Genomic DNA, 14532 nt, shown 5'->3' with positions numbered 1-14532 from the left:
TCCTTCTTGAAATTCTTTTCTGCCTCCAAATAGTGGTTCAACTACCATCTCTTAGTAGTCTTCCTCAACCCCTTAGTCAGAATTCCTCCCCCTTTTTATAGCACTTTTCTTCTGTCTCTCCATAGCTCTTACTACTTGCTTTGTGCTAGAATTCTATACCTGCTGTACTTGAGAGCAGGGAACTCCTTTTAAGCCTACTTCATCTTTGTATTCTTGAAAACACCTTGGTCAACACAACAAATACTTGTTTTGTCTACAGGGAGCACTTTGCACATACTGAATAGATTTTCTTTCTCTTTATAGGCCAGCTGAATTTTGATTCTCGTTATCTTCTTTACCTGTCAAAAAATCTTAAAGCTTTCTAACTTGGCTATGTTTGATAACTTAATTTCTTCTATATTAGTAGTAGACCTGCCATTTCAGAACATATTCATGTCTTCCTCTAGTTGTCAAAGAATTACTCTTGGCAACCTATGAATGAATATGCTTTGTACTAAAGGAAATTTTCCAACTTGTCCCATAGGAAAGTGAACTGCGGTTGGCACGTGGTTAGTGAGATTACAGAGTCACGACTTCTTGGAAAGATAATTACTGTAACAGGTTTTAAGGAGGGGCCATTTCTTTATAAGACAAAAGTTGCAGCTTAAACAGTCAACTTCCTTCTCTCATTTGGTAACTTTGTTTCCCCCCCCCCCCCCCGTTATGTTGAATGTTAAAAGAAAAAACAGGCTTAGAATGTGTTGTAACTGGAAATGTATCAAGTATTACCAACAGGACTTTCCCAGTATTATCTCATTTAACCCTTATAACCCTTATAACAACTGGTAGTATTATTAAACTCCTTCACACAGTTAATTAGCCCCTCCTGATGATGGTGCCCAAGGTCCCAGAGTAACTGGTGGAACTAGGATTCAAGACCAAGTCTAGAGCACTCAGAAGCCTGTCCGGACTCCTTGCCTTGGCTCCCTGGCTGCCTGAAGTACGTTGAGGGGAAGATGGGATGCTGGAAAAGGCCACTTACCCACCTAGCGCTCAAATGTCAGTTCCGGTTATGGTCGTAAATGATTCGTCACCAAGAAAAGTATACTTGCAGCTTGGTTTTGCAATATGTGAAAAACCTTGCCTTTGAATAAGTACTGATGATTTGATCATCTTGTGACTTGGGCAGGTCCTGGGCGGGGCTCAGGTGTAGTCACCACGGATATGGTTGTGTAACCATTTCGTTCCAATAGCCAACATGAAGAATGAGTAGAACTGAAGTTCTGTGCTTGTTTTGGCAGGAAACACTGCCTTGGCCCCAGGTGTCTCATTATACTTAGAGACCTCATAAGGCTTAGGAACGGACTTCCGCTTTCTCTCATTTCTTTATTCAACACATTCATTAAGCAGCCATTAGAGGCTAGGGACTAATGCACAGTAAATTTGGTAAACTAATTTGATTCACAGCTGAAAGGAGACCACTCTTTTAAAAAATTATTTATTTTTAGAGAGGAAGGGAAGGAGAGAGGGAAACATCCATGTGTGGCTGTCTCTCACACACCCCCAACTGGGGACCTGGCCTGCAAACCAGGTATGTGCCCTGACTGGGAATCGAACCAACAACCCCTTAGTCTGCAACCTGCACTTAATTCACTGAGCTACACCAGCCACGGCAGGAGACCACTCTTGTGACAACTGTAGTTGTGATTCTTTTTGTGGGATTTTTTCCCCCTCTAAGTTGGTTTGTTTTCAACTGTTCCATTACACAAAGAGCAAGAACACGTTCCCACCAGAACCTTCTTGTGTCCTCCTCTGCCACCTTCTTGTGTCCTCTTTCAATTTTGAGCTTTCAATTTTGAGCTCCTTGAAGGGCAGAATGGTGTCTTTTTTTCCCTCCCCCCAAACCTAATACAACATCTGTCACGTGCTAGGTGCTCAGCATATGACTAGACCTTCGAGGAGAGGGATCTTACAGGGCTCAGAGGTGTTGACTAGAAATGCTGTATTGGGAGACTAGGAAGGTAAACCTCGTGGGGTCTCGGAAAGAGCAAAATTTGGCAACTATAGATATAGTAGATGTATGTCTAAAGTATTTGACACAATTTCATTGTGAAGAAACATATATATAATGTCATTTGCTATGTTTTCTTCTGTGGCTTATTGCAAGATGCCACTATGCTTTTTTATATATATAAATTACTTTATTGTTGTTCAATTACAGTTATCTGCATTTTTCCCCACCCCAGCCAAACCCTCCTCCCTCCCTTGCTTCCACCCTCCCCCTTGGTTTTGTCCCTGTGTCCTTTACAGTAGTTCCTGAAAACCCTTCTCCCCACTGTCCCCTCCCTGCTCCCCTCTGGCTATTGTTAGATTGTTCTTAATTTCAGTGTCTCTGGTTATATTTCGTTTGCTTTTTTCTTTTGTTGATTAGGTTCCAGTTAAAGGTGAGATCATATGGTATTTGTCTCTCACCGCCTGGTTTATTTCACTTACCACTATGCTTTTCGTGGTCAAATTTGCAATGTAACATAGTTTTATCTTAGGTCATTGAAATTTATGTAGCATCATAGTGTCCTAGAGAGGGAATTTACATTCCTGAGAATAGTCTTATCAAATACTAAAGTTGAGTGTGGCGTAAAAGAGTAGGCTAGTGGGGAAATCACATGGGGAGGGAAATGAGTGTGCATGTTTCTGATGGGAGGGCTGAATTAGTCATAGGATGATGAGTGAGACCAGCCTAAGAGTCAGTTACTTACTAGGCAGGGAGAGCATTTTGTCTCTCCACTATTCTTCTTCTAAGAGAGGGCATGCGTTGCTTCAGAAAGTTCTTTTTAAACAATTCTTTAGAAAAATAATGTTCCTTCTTTGTTTAGTTTTCTAACTATCCCCCTCTTCCAAATTGGGAATTGAGTCATGAATTAGGCATAGAGGTGGATAGACAGCTGGTGGCTCCTAATTCTAATCCTACCATTGACAAGGACGAGTCCTGGTAAGTAGCAGCAACAAAAACAAGCTGCAGCAGTAGTATAGCAGTGGTGGTGGTAACATCTTTTGGGTGTATGGCATGTGCCTACACAGTGCTCAAATCTTTTTCCTACCGTGACGTTCCTTGTTTCTTCCATTTTTTATTGCCCTCCTTGCCAAACAAAATCTGGATACATGACTTAGGCTTGGAGGTGAACATAGAACTGGTGAGTTCAAATCCTAACACTATCACTTCTCGGTGGTGGTGGTGGTGGTGGTGATGGTACTAACAGTAATACAAATAGCAGTAATAGAGGCAATAGGAGTGAATCTTTTGGGAGCCAAACATTTTTCATAAATGATTTCATTTAAGTCTTTTACACACAGAAAAATTGAAGTTCAGAGAAGTTAAACAGCCAACAGGGGCAGAGCTGGGGTTTGACCCCTCTCCCCCAACTCTCTGCTCCCCACACACACACACACACAAGTCTGTGCTCTGTGCTCTTAGCCTCCCTGTTATACTCAGCATGAAGTTCTCAAGTCTGCATTATTAACAGGTCCAAAATGTATCTTTTAGTTTATCTGTAACAAGAAGTCAAGGGTAAACTTAGACTTATTTAACAATGTTTTAGTATTTTATCATATTTGGAAATGATTTACATATTCAGTGAATTTAGCCTGACTCATCATTCAACTTGGCAGAACTCTAAGGTTTCAAGTTACCGAAAGATTTTGGGAACCTGTTTACGCAGACTTGCCATAAAGCAAATATTGCTGACAAATTCACCTAAAGAAAGTTTTTATCCATCTACATCTATTTACTTCACTTGTCCTCAACAATTAGGTTTAGGTTAGTTATGAAATTTCCATCATACTGAGTCTTTTTATTGCTGGCAAATTTTGCAACAGAGAAAATATGGACTTACTTGACAAAATAAGCCCAGGCAGAATGAAAGTATTATACTTAAAGATTATACTCTAAGGACATGCCTATTTAACCAAACCAATCTCAAACCAGCCTTAAGATCAAATGTTTACTCCTATCACATGATCCTGAAAAAGAATGTGGGTTAGTTTTCTATTATATATATTTTTAGATTTACTTATTTTCAGAGAGAGGAAGAGAAACATCGTTGCACGAGAGATACATTGATTGGTTGCCCCCCCCCCACCCCACACACACACACCCCAACTGGGACCTGGCCCGAAACCCAGGCATGTGCCCTGACTAGGAATCAAACTGGCAGCCTTTCAGTAAACAGGCCGGCACTGAATCCACTGAGCCACACCAGCCAGGGCTCTATTATATTTTTGAGGATTTTTATATAAGCATTTAATTCCTTTAAGCTGATTAAACAGAGCTCTTTGCAAACCAATTCTAGTAATATTCTCTGGAGGTAGACATATATACACTAATATTAGATATAACCAGACACCTGATGGTTTTGTTTTGAAAATTTAGCCCTGGCTGGTGTGGCTCAGTGGGTTGGAGCATCATCCTGTAAATGAAAGGTTATGGGTTTGATTCCCTGTCAGGGCACATGCCTAGGTTGGGGTGTGATCCCGGGTCTGGATGTGGAAGGGAGGCAACCAACTGATATTTCTCACATTGATGTTTTTCTCTCCCTTCCTCTCTCTCTCTAAAAGCAATGAAAAAATGTCCTCAGGTGAGGATTTTTTAAAAAATTATAGCCATCGAGACAGGTACAATATGGCAATAAATCCCCTGATTTATAACAGTTGGAATAAATTAAGTTTGTTTATTCAGATGGCTAAGACTTTTTCTTATTAATATTTCTTGGCAAGGAGCCTAGGAGTCAAAGCAGCAGTCTGGGCTTTAAAAACATGCGAATAACCCTTGGGCTTTAAAAACAAATACAAGAATAATCCTCGTTTGCTATATTTTCTTTTCAGTCGTAGGACTTGAGGATGGTAAAGATAGGTGGGCTTCGAACTGCTTCTAGAGTTGCATTACCAGTTTCCCAAAGATGTATGAGATAAGTACGCTTGCTCTCCACTCCCCAAGGATTTGGTTGTAAGTTATGTGACATCGCAGGTTGACCTACCAGTCTAAGTACGTCATTGCAAATTTGCTTCTTTCCCTCTGGATACATAGTTTATTTTACCTTAGAGGGGGAGGCTTTAAAATTTTATTTCTCTTAGTCTCTGAATCTTTAGCTTCTGATTTTGCCAAGTTTCTGGCTAAACTTAAGTCCTCTTAAATATTTTGTCAGGTTTCCGGTCAGAAAAACAAGGAAATTTAAAATACTAGTCCAGATGCCAAAAGTTTCTTTTAGGAGCACTTTAGAGCTGTTTTGTCTTTTCAAGTCATTTTGTCTTTTAGAAGCCTCTGCATATCAATCAAAGAATGCAGTCCATTGTCCCCAAGAGGTCTGGAATCTTCCTCTTTAAGGGTGGGGATAGTACCCTGAGGTCGGCTTAAAAGGAAACGTTTAAGTTTTAAATTCTTTTGGCTAGGTTGGTCCATCTTATTTAAAAAAGCAAGGAAGGAACTTTCTAGAGGGTGAAGATCCCATGTTAAAGATAAATTCCCCTGAAAGCTGTCAGGGGACCCACAAAACGACAAAAGAGATGATAATAAAAGATCCAGGCAGTGAGCCAACTCTCAGAATGAGAGAACAACTTTTATCTTTTTTTTATTTGCACATTAACAGCTTTAGTAGGACTTAGGTCTTTTGGAGTCAGACTAATAATACCTAAGGGGGATGTGCCCTCAGGGTTGGGCATTGTGTGCCATTTTCCAGCATTCCTGGGTGCACAGAAATTTTTCTTGATGGTGGTGGGTGACCAGATGTCAATCTAACCCATTCTATGCTCAGACTCCAAAGACTAAGTAATAAAAAAAAATGTAAAAGCCCTCATTAATCATTTTATATTGGTCATGTGCTGAAATAATAACCTTATATTGGCTTAAATAAAATGTGTTATTAAAATTAATCTCATCTGTTTCTTTTTAGTATTTTTTTAATGAGAAAATTTAAAATTACAGATGTGGCTTGCATTTGTGCTTTGCATTGCAAGGCACTAAGAATGGTGTTGCACTAAGAAAGTTGCACGTTCTAAAAACATTAAATCTAAAAAGTGTTGAGCCCTGGCTGGTGTGGCTCAGTGGACTGAGCGCAGGTCTACAAACCAAAGGGTCACAGGTTCGATTCCCAGTCAGGGCACAGGCCTGAATTGCAGGCCAGGTCCCCAGTGTGGGGCTCACAAGAGGCAACCACACATTGATGTTTCTATCCCTCTCTTTCTCCCTCCCTTATCTCTCTAAAAATAAATAAATAAAAACCTTTTTCAAAAAGTGTTGACAAGCCTCGGAGTGGTACACACAGTCCAATTCTAAACACCTAAAGATGGGATCCACTTCCTGCTCAGATTCAGTGCTTTAAAGAAGTAGGGAGGTCCAGGCTCCTTCCTGTTGCGTCCAAATGCTGTGTGATCAGATGACGTTATGCTCTTACATACCAAATAGGATTTACCAAAATCTTTCTTCCTCCTTTGCCCATTTCAAAGGCCTATAAATCCATTTTTAGTGTGAGGGTCCTGAGGTCAGCCTAGCTAAAACTAGGAGGTGATGAAAGAAGTGCCACATTTCATTCATAGCCCTTTAAGTCTTGGTATTGAGATTTTTATGAATCCAGCCAGCAAAAAGGGACACATTGTTATGGCACCAGAGTCCCTTGGGGATTTGAGAAGAGACCCTGGGAGCAGCAGTAATATGAATAAAAATACAACTGTGGCTTCCTATTAGAGTTTAGGGAACATAACTTTCTTATTTGCTCATTTTTATCCTAATAAGTACCCAATAGACCAAATTTTTTCCAACGTGCAACAAATATTCATTGAGCACCAACTCTGCATCAGACAGAGAGATGCTTCAGCAAATAAAATAGGACAAATGGAGCAGATATGCTAAAGGCACTATAATGCTAAGTCATGAATTACATGGGCTTCTGCCAAGTGTCCTTTACTTATGATGTGTTAAGTTAACCTTTGAGTTGTAAGATATTTTATCTCCTCAAAGGGCTTGAGAATTTGCCTTGTTTTTTAAAAATTAAACTTAGTGAGTTTTATTTTCTTTAATTTTTAGAGAGAGAGGAAGGGATGGGAAAAAGAGAGGGAGAGAAACATCAATGTGTGGTTGTTTCTCGAACATCCCCTCCTGGGGACCTGGCCCCCAACCCAGGCATGTGCCCTGACTGGGAGTTGAACTGGTGACCTGTCTTTTAGTCCACAGGCCTGCGCTCAATCCACTGAGCCACACCAGCCAGAGTGAGAATTTGCCTTCTTGCTTTCATTATGTTTATCACTTCCTCCCAAAAAGGAGGGGTGTGTGTGGTGGTGGGAGTGAGAGGGCAGAGCAGCAACTCACCCTGGTGTGTTTTCCTTCTCTTTCTTAGTCTTCAGTGCTCAGGTAATCTTCTCCCACAGGAAACCTAAGCATGGAAGTATGTTCTTACCTAATTGGACGTGACTCCACCACTGCAATGACAGTGATTTTGGAAGTTAACATTAATGAAAATATGAATCCTTACTCTGAAAGACTTAAGTGCTTTGGTACTTCAATATAGCTACTCCCAGGTGACAACAATATACAGTTGACTCTTGGAGAACAAAGATTTTCTTTTAAGTGGTCTAAGTTCAATAGACCCACGTTGTTCAAGGGTCAACTCCGAAGTGGGGACTCCAAGTATGTGGGTGTAGCTACACGTGGACTTTCGACTACATGGGAGGAACACCCACCCCTCTGAATTATTCAAGAGTTCATTCTATATGCAACAAAGGTTGCTAAGTTTTTGAAAGTGTTGTTTTAGTAGCCTTAAATTTATGGAGGATGGTACAGCCCTTCTTTGTTAGCATTCACCCACGGGGTTTTAATGTTCTATATCAAGGGTCAGCAATTCATGACAAGGATATCACTGAGAGCCCTCAGCTGGGTGCCAGGATATACTTCCATTTACCTCTGACTGCCACATGCATTGCTGCACTTCCCTTTAAAGGAAGTTCCACAGTACACTTCCCTGTGAGGCATCTGTCTCCACGCCCACGATGGATGCCAAATGGAACTTTGCACCATCGCTATTAGCACTTTGCCAGCTCTCTCTTATTCTTGGTCTTCCTACTCTCAAAAAGAAATCCTTGCTGTTAATTGCTTGGCGCCTACATGTGGAGTCATTTTTGTTTTCTAAAGAATCAGGAATTGCCTCTTTAGCTTATCTTCAATACGTTTTTATTTATCTAAAGGGAAGTTATTAGTTCTGAAGCCACTGTATAACTTTTGTGTTATGGCATTTCATCTGATTGGACTTTTTCAATCAGTAAACAGGAACTTGGGTTGCTGAATAACTTTAAACATCTTCACTCTCTGCCTGCCTTTTGACCATAATATTGCAATATATATTTCAGGTTTTCAATTCCAAAACAGCTGAACTACTCAGTCATCATCAAGTGGAAATAAAACAAGAATTTCCAAAAGAAGGGTATGTTTCCTAATTTAATATGTAAAGATATAGCACATTTACTAGCCCATCTCACCCCACCTGCTCTGGTGCATTCTAAAGTAAATTTGACCTAACGCTGTCCTGAGAAGGCTTAAGGGATAGGTATTAATCAGGAAAAGGAGCAATAACTTTGTAGCTCGGCAAAATATCTGGGTATATGAGGCTCAGGAATTCAGTGACAGAAAAGAAAAGGATGATCAAGTGATAAAGCAAAGATGTATTAAATACTGGAAATTTTGCATTACTTTTAAAGTCATTTAGTTCTGTGTCCTCATCGTTGCCAAACTGCTGTTTGCTCATTTGAGGGGCTTTTTTTAATTAAATAAAGATGTGTTTTTCTAAAAAGTATTCATATATCTTATCATCTAATACTAAAATCATCCTTTTTGAGAATAATATTCATATGTGGTAATTGTGATTAAATAGAATGTTAAATATATTACTTAAAACAGCAATTTTCAACCAGTGTGCCACAAGAATGTTTAAAACATACAATACCTGATTGTTTAGTCAGGGGCACTGACCTCTTTCCCCTTATATTGTCAAATTTAAAAGATCACCAAAGCCAGCACAGCAAATGCCATCTGGTGTGAACAAATCAAAATTATGTATTTTTTTTTGTCAGATCGGCAAAAAAAAATTTGGGGGTGTGCCACAGAGTCTTAGTGATTAGTTTATGTGTGCCATGAAGTGAAAAAGGTTGAAAATCACTTATTTAAAATTTAATGATGTGTATTACACAACCACTTTGAAAAAATATATGGCAGTTTCTTTTTTTTTCATTTTTTCATGCTTATTGATTTTATTTTATTTTTACTTTTAGATTTTGTTTATTTATTTATTTATTTATTTATTTTAGAGAGAGGAGAAGGGAAGGAGAAAGAGAGGGAGAGAAATATCCATGTGTGGTTGCTTCTCACATGTCCCCCATTCGAGATCTGGCCTGCAACCCAGGCATGTGCCCTTACTGGGAATTGAACCAGCAATCCTTTGGTTCACAGCCCGCGCTCAATCCACTGAGCTACACCAGCCAGGCTATGGCAGTTTCTTACATCTGTAGTATTGCACCCTTAGGAATTAATCCAATAGCATTGAAAGCATATATCTAAAGAAAGACTTATACGTGAGTGTTTTTAGCAGCTTTAGTCATAATAACCCAAACTGGGAACAACCCAAATTCATCGGTAGAATGCATAACAATGAAGTACTGTTCAGCGGTTTGTAAAAAGTGAGACGATACACGCAACAACATAGATGAAGTTCGTTGATATCATGGAAAGTGGAAAAGGCTGGACATAAAAACATGCATACTGCATGGCTGCATCTGAGATTCAGAATGAAGCTAAAGTAATGGAGGATGACAGAAATCCAGAAATTGGTTGCCTGTGGAGTATGTGATTGACATGAGGGAGGCATGAAAGAACTTTCCGGAATAATGGAAACATTCCATATCTTCACTGGGTTGTTTGTTAGATGAGTATATACATTTGTTAAAACTCAACAAATGGTGCCCTTTAGATCTGTGCATTTCACTATGAAGTTTACTTCAATTTAAGAAAGCGAAAAGATGGGTGTCCTATCAAATTTTATAATTTCTTTCTATGAAAAGATGCTCTGTTTTAAAGAATTCCTTTGTTTAATAATAAAAGCTATTGATACGTTAGCAACATTAGAGTGACTGTCCACGGACCTGATCCCAGTACAATTTGGAGAGAGGATACCTGTGTCTTGTGTGTCTTGGCCAGATGAAAATTAGAAATATGTGGGAGGAGATTGCATTTTTGGAAATAGAGAGTTTAGAAACAGTACTCAAAGCTCAGGAAAGCCAGGCAGGCCTGAGGAAGGCAGAGAAGAAAAGCATGTGGAATTCTCTTGCTACTTGCAGATCCTATCCTAGAACAGAATTCTTTTAGTCTGTGTCATTTCTGCTTTTGGGGTTTCCTCAGTTACCATTTGTTTCTCCCGCATTTCCCTTCCTCATTATTTATTATGAGCCTTTCAGCCTTCTGAGGCCCTGGTACCTTCCCAAAATTGTGCTGGGATTGGATATGAAAATTGGACCGATCGCTTATCTATTTGAAATAGTTACGAAAACAAATTTAAATTGTCCCCCAAATACTAAAAAAAAAACATTTTGAGAAAAAATGACAAAAGTCATTAGTATACTAATTTGACTTTTCAGCATTCATTTTCTAGATCGATAGATGATAGATATCAGTCTACTTAGAAATAATTTTTGAAAAAATAACTACTGACTAGTGAAACATGCAGGTAGTTTATCAATTTATCAAACCCACAGGTATAAAGAATTGGGGAACCTAATTATTGGATATGAAAAAATGATTTAAAAGTAGGTAGAATATTTGCTATTTTGTGATCTATCACGTGCGTCCATTCAAATGATTGATTACTGTATAAAAAATAATACAAATGTAAGGGAAATAAAATTGGCTTTTCTTTAAATCAATTCCTTAGAGTACTGAATATGCTTTGCTCATCTGATTTTAATTTATACACCAGCCACATCCTCATAAGTGAACATTTCTAGAGATGCTTTCTTTTCTAGAGATATAAATTAAAGTTGTATTGCTTTCTTGTGAACTAACCAAATGCATTCTTTTTGTTCAAAGATGGGTGGAACAAGACCCTAAGGAAATTCTGATGTCTGTCTATGAGTGTATAGAGAAAACATGTGAGAAACTTGAACAACTCAATATTGACATTTCCAACATAAAAGGTATTTTTAATAGAATATTTTTCTCCATGGTATGATTATCTCAATCAAATTCATTCATTCATTCATTCATTCAACACATAATTGAGTGTCAATGTAGCACCAAGCATTTCTGTGAGCACTGAGGATGCAGCAATGAACAGGAAGATTAGGTCCTGGTTCTCATGAAGCTTTTATTTTGGTGGGTTTGAGACCAACAATTAGTGCAGATACATACAAGCTAATTTCAGGTACTGATAAGTTCCATGCAGAAAATGAAACCGAGTAATATGGTAGGGTGTGCCCAGAGAGGCTTACTTTAGATTGGATGGCCAGAGGAAGCCTCTTTGAGGAGGTAACACTGTTACTAAGGTCTCAAAGACCAAAAGGGGCCTGCCATGCAAATAGCTGGGGGAAGAGTATTTGAGGAAAAGAAAGCAGCACATGCAAATGTCCTGGGGTAGGGATATGCTTGTGGCACATTTCTGGATCAGAAAGAAGGCCAACATGTCGAAAATAGAGTAAAAGAGGGGTGAGGGGTGAGGGTGGGTAGTTAAGAGGTTTCAATAGGAGCTGAAACCAGGGAAGTAGACAGGAAGTAGCACCAATCAGGAACTCGGATGTTATTCTTAGTATCACAGAGAGCCATGAAGAGGTTTTCAGCAAGACAACAAGAGATGACAGAATCTGACTTGTGGTTTGAAGACAACTCCCTGACTGCCGTGTGGAGCCATGTGGAGAGTGGGTGGTAAAGGCGTAAGAGTGGACACAGGGACGCTAGTGTAGAGGCTGCTGTGAGAGTCCTGAGAGAAAGGATGATGGCAGTGAAGATGGGGAGAAAGCGCCAGAACTTCCTGATGGACCAGATGTCGGATTAGTAGAGAGAGTAGTGGGGTGAGGGGAAGATGGGTCAAAGATGATGCGTGGGTTTTTGCTGGAGCTGCTGGATAGGTAGGGATGCCTTTTCCTAAGGAGAAAAAGGTGAGAATAAGGAGCAGCAGGGGAGGGAGGAGGTTGTTTGAAATCAAAACACTTGGCTTGTAAAACCTCCCTGAAGTGATTGTTTGAAAGTGTTAGACTATTAAAGATCTCTTTGTTCATTTCTAGTAGGTTTAATAGGATATCTGCCTAAATTGGGCTTTGCATCATTTATACAGGGAGGAAAAAAATAACCCAGTCATCCAAAATCAATAAGATGGTATAAAAGGGCAGCAGCGTAATGTGGTAATTGCCATATTTTTATAGCTTAAACTATACAAGTTCATTGTTCAGAGCTGTTTGTTTTCTTCATTAAGTAGTTTGACTCAAAGTAGGGGATGCCATCAACTGGTGATGGCAGTACCTTGAGGTTCACATCATCTCTCTTGGCTCTTGAGATTTACCAGCACTCCTGAGATGACACTTCTATTTTTTTTTCAGACTTTCCCCTATTTGTATAAATAAAACTCACTTTAAAAAGACTAAGCATAACCAAAACCGTTCACTCAGCAAACCTATAGAGTGCCTACTATGGGCCGGGTGTGCTAGGGAAACAGTGGGACACAAATAGGGTTGTACAGCTAACGGTCAAGTGGAAGAAACAGACGTTAACCCAATAATCACAATAATTGCCAATAATTAATGGAAAATTGTAACAGTAACATAGTTATTTCTGTTACTGCAGATTTTGAAGAGAAACAAACACGCATGTAGGCTTGATATTTTGTTGACAATTTAAAAATATCCTACCCTTACTTTATCCCTACAAGTGGAAGTGTTTCAACCTTCTCTTAGAGTTGCATCCACCAGATTTCAGATGAGTTGTGCATCACAGTGATTGTTGGGCGTTTCCTTGAATTGTTCTCACAGCTTTCGCAGTCTAAACAGTGTCCTCGGTAGCACAACTCTGTTGTCAAAAGACTCATTACCGGTGATATAAATCATGTAGGTGGCTTAAAGCCATGTACTGGATGTAGATTCCAGGGCGACTGGCCGTGGTTTTGACATCATTTACCTCCTTTACAGGTAAGGTGGGGTGCAACATGTTGGCCTTCTGTACCCACTTGGGGACCATGCCCTTTTCTCTTGTTTGTGGTGTATGTGAAGATGACACACAAACTCCAGCCCAAGTGACTTGTCTTTCACTTGAACTAATTGGTCTGTAAGAATACTGAACACGCTGCTCTCTGCTCTGCACTCCTCTGTCTGGCCAGTGTGAAAGCCATACCCAAGCCAGAGTGACCCAGCACTTCTCAGCACTGCCAGCACATGGCCAAGGCAGAGAACCTTCCACAAGCCCCTCCATACCAAGCCAATTGTGCTAAATGTTTCCCCAGATAATTTATTGATTGATTCTGCCAAGGACCAAGCTTTTGCTTGCCTATATAAAACTCTACATCACAAACACTAATGCTATTAAGGATCTAGACCTAGATCACTAGGTCACTAGACCTAGCTGCAAGAGAGGGAAGGAGACTTACTGCAGGTCACGTAGCTGTGCGTGCTAGATGACATTAAACAGGTAGGTAACAGGTGCTCCCTGTCTCCTGGTCCTGTGCTGTCTTCCCTGAGCCACACTGATGATAACCTCCCGAACCACTTCAGTTTTTAGTTCCAATGTTGCAAATAAATAATTCGTATTCCAGCTCAAGAGTGATTTGTTATTCATAGTCTTACCCGATAATCAGTAAGGGTTCATCAGAGCTGGTTGTATTTCTTTTGCAAATTCCAGTTTCATTGTTTTTAGTGGTCCTCATCTTTCAGAAAGTTGGTTTATAGGTCCCTATAAACAAGGCCTGCAGAAATTAAAGTTCACTCTCTAGCTGAACAGCACAGGTGAATACAAGACAAGTAGATAGGCTGTGTCTTTCCTTCCTTAGAGAGTTGGGCAGCTCTGTTTGCCTGTCACTGGACTAAAGGAGCTATAAAGTGCAGGGAGTGAGCAATAGTACAGTCGTCCCTTGGTGGCTATATCATGGATCACTTATGGCGGCTTCACTTGTATCACAGGTCTTTTTAAACCCCCAACACAGTGAAGCCACCATAAGTGAACCTCGATATAGTGAGGAACGACTGTATACGTCACAGGTGAGCACCCATATAGAATTTTATATGTTGTTAAAATTACGTAGGTTTAAGAGTGTAGAAAGTGTTTAAGAGCATATGAAGTGTTTATAGGAATGTGGGAAAGGTTTATAGGAGTGTGGGAAGGGTTTGTAAAACCTTAATACATATATAAATAATAAAATAAAAGATAACCCTGCTCTTTCGCAGATTTTCCCCTATCGCGGGGGTCTCTGGAATGTAATTCCCCCGATAAGTGAGGGGTCACTGTAGTTTTACAGCTGTGAGTATGTGAAACAGAGTTCATTCTTGTGT

The 14532-nt window shown here is 39.8% G+C and overlaps 1 protein-coding gene across 6 annotated transcripts in view; it reads left to right on the top strand.

Annotated features, from left to right (window-relative positions):
• Positions 1 to 14532, top strand: part of GK (glycerol kinase) — a 70380-nt gene that overhangs the window by 3018 nt on the left and 52830 nt on the right. For all 6 annotated transcript variants that reach the window (XM_045855973.1, XM_045855975.1, XM_045855976.1 and 3 more), the window contains exons 2-3: positions 8368 to 8441; positions 11093 to 11199. In XM_045855973.1, the coding sequence (XP_045711929.1) occupies positions 8368 to 8441; positions 11093 to 11199 (181 nt within the window). The remainder of the gene's footprint in view (positions 1 to 8367; positions 8442 to 11092; positions 11200 to 14532) is intronic.

This window comes from Phyllostomus hastatus, unplaced genomic scaffold (genome assembly GCF_019186645.2).
Source record: "Phyllostomus hastatus isolate PE091 unplaced genomic scaffold, TTU_PhHast_1.1 phas_scaffold_12, whole genome shotgun sequence".
In the NCBI taxonomy this organism is placed as follows: domain Eukaryota; kingdom Metazoa; phylum Chordata; class Mammalia; order Chiroptera; family Phyllostomidae; genus Phyllostomus; species Phyllostomus hastatus.
This window is presented reverse-complemented; position numbering and strand designations above follow the sequence as displayed.